The sequence below is a fragment of the Triticum aestivum genome, chromosome 1B (assembly GCF_018294505.1).
Source record: "Triticum aestivum cultivar Chinese Spring chromosome 1B, IWGSC CS RefSeq v2.1, whole genome shotgun sequence".
In the NCBI taxonomy this organism is placed as follows: domain Eukaryota; kingdom Viridiplantae; phylum Streptophyta; class Magnoliopsida; order Poales; family Poaceae; genus Triticum; species Triticum aestivum.
The window spans coordinates 397927007-397928726 of NC_057795.1; the positions used below are offsets into that span (position 1 = coordinate 397927007).

At 58.6% G+C, this 1720-nt stretch overlaps 1 protein-coding gene across 1 annotated transcript; it reads right to left on the reverse strand.

Moving 5' to 3' along the window:
- Positions 1–206: 206 nt before the first annotated feature.
- On the reverse strand, positions 207–1407 carry LOC123127201 (probable E3 ubiquitin-protein ligase ATL44). Its single transcript, XM_044546783.1, has one exon. The coding sequence runs from the start codon at positions 1276–1278 to the stop codon at positions 532–534; it is 747 nt and encodes a 248-aa protein (XP_044402718.1). The 5' UTR covers positions 1279–1407; the 3' UTR covers positions 207–531.
- Positions 1408–1720: the final 313 nt, after the last annotated feature.

Sequence of the window (1720 nt, forward strand, 5' to 3'; positions counted from 1 at the left end):
CATACCTGCCACTACTCCACAACTTTCGCCTATTTCTCTCTCCAACGAGAAACAATTTCATGCCATTGTCGACTTCTACATGTTTCTCCATACAAGTTCGATATTTCATAACTGTCATTACTCCACATTCACAACGTCCACCTATTTCTCCACACCAAACAGATCTTCAGACACGAGCTGCATATTTCTAGCTTGCCGGATCCACATGTAAAATGTTTTTCTTTGCCTCTTTTGAGCAAGCTATATCCAGTACAAATATATTTTTACACGAGACCACGCACGCTCTTTACAAATCTGATGTCATGTTCCCCACATCCACACGTACTGGAGCAGTAGCGCAAGTGCAGGGCGAAAAAGGTTGCAGAAAAGAGTCACATTCACAGCTCTAATTATTCTCCTTTCCATTTCTTGAGAAGAAAAACTTCACTGCGGTAGTACTGCAGCGTGGGCCACCAGCAGAAAGGAGCAGCTCAACTACCCACACCGACCTGGACCCACCCGCCAGGGGACATGACGCCTCTTCTACTGCTACTACGGCAAGAATCCCCCACGGCCGCCGCCGCGGCTGCCGCCGGCCGACGACGACGAGGCGATGACCGCCTCCAGGATGGTCTCCTCGCACTTGCGGCACCGCTTGGGCGGCGCGGGGTCGTCGAGGACGATGGGGCGGCGGCAGGACGGGCAGGAGGAGTTGGAGCGCAGCCAGGTGTCGACGCAGTCGACGTGGAACCCGTGGCCGCACTGCGGCATCACGCGCACCTCCTCCCGCTCGCCGAACTCCGTCAGGCAGATGGCGCACTCGGCGAGGATCCCGTCCTGCCCCTCCTCCTCCTCGCCCCCCGCCACGGCGCCCCTCGCCGCCGCAGCCGCGGCCACCGCGTCCGCGTACGCCAGCTTCGGCAGCGCCTTGAGCGCCTTCTTCTTGAGCCCCTTGCTGGTGGTCGTCACGCTGCCCCCCGACGCGCCTGTCGTCGTAGTAGTTGTAGTACCATGGTTATGCCCACCGCCGCCCCCGCCGAAGGCCGCCAGGGCGTGGGCCGGGCTGCCGGACGGCGAGGATTGGTTGGCGTGGGCGTTGGCGTTGCGGCGGGAGCGCGCGCACCGCGCGACGGCGGCGAGGCCGACTACGCAGATGAGCGCGCAGAGCAGGGCGGCGAGGATGACGACGACATCCGAGCTGACGCCGGCGGGCGGATCGGCCGGGGGGATGCCCGGGATGCGGCTGGGGTCGCCGCTCTGGAGGAGACGCCTCGACGAATACGGCGATGGCCGGAGCATCGCCCACGTTCGTCCAGCGCCGGTAGTTGGAGGGGCCTTTTCCGCAAAATTAAAGTTGTGGCGAGACGCGAGAGAAGCGAAAGGGGGTGGTGGTATTGGCAGGTTGCGATTGTTAATGGCGGGCGGGTAAGCGTCGTAGCGAAGCTCCCGTGGCGATTTCCCGCGGGTTGGGCGCGGGGCGGGGCCGGTATCGTCGACCAGCTGGAAAATCCCAAAAGGCACACGTGGACGCGCCAAGATAATTAGAGATTAAGATTTTGCATTTTATTTCTGGGAGATATTAAAGATTTGTTTTGGGTGCAGATTCAGAAACATTTCCTCCGGAGCTTTATAAAAGAAAAGAAAACGCCTTCGCTGTGGATGGAGTAGGGTAGATGGAGAGTTAATTGTACAGAACTATTACAATTGGGGCATTGGAAGAAGATTGATATCAAGTTTGGTA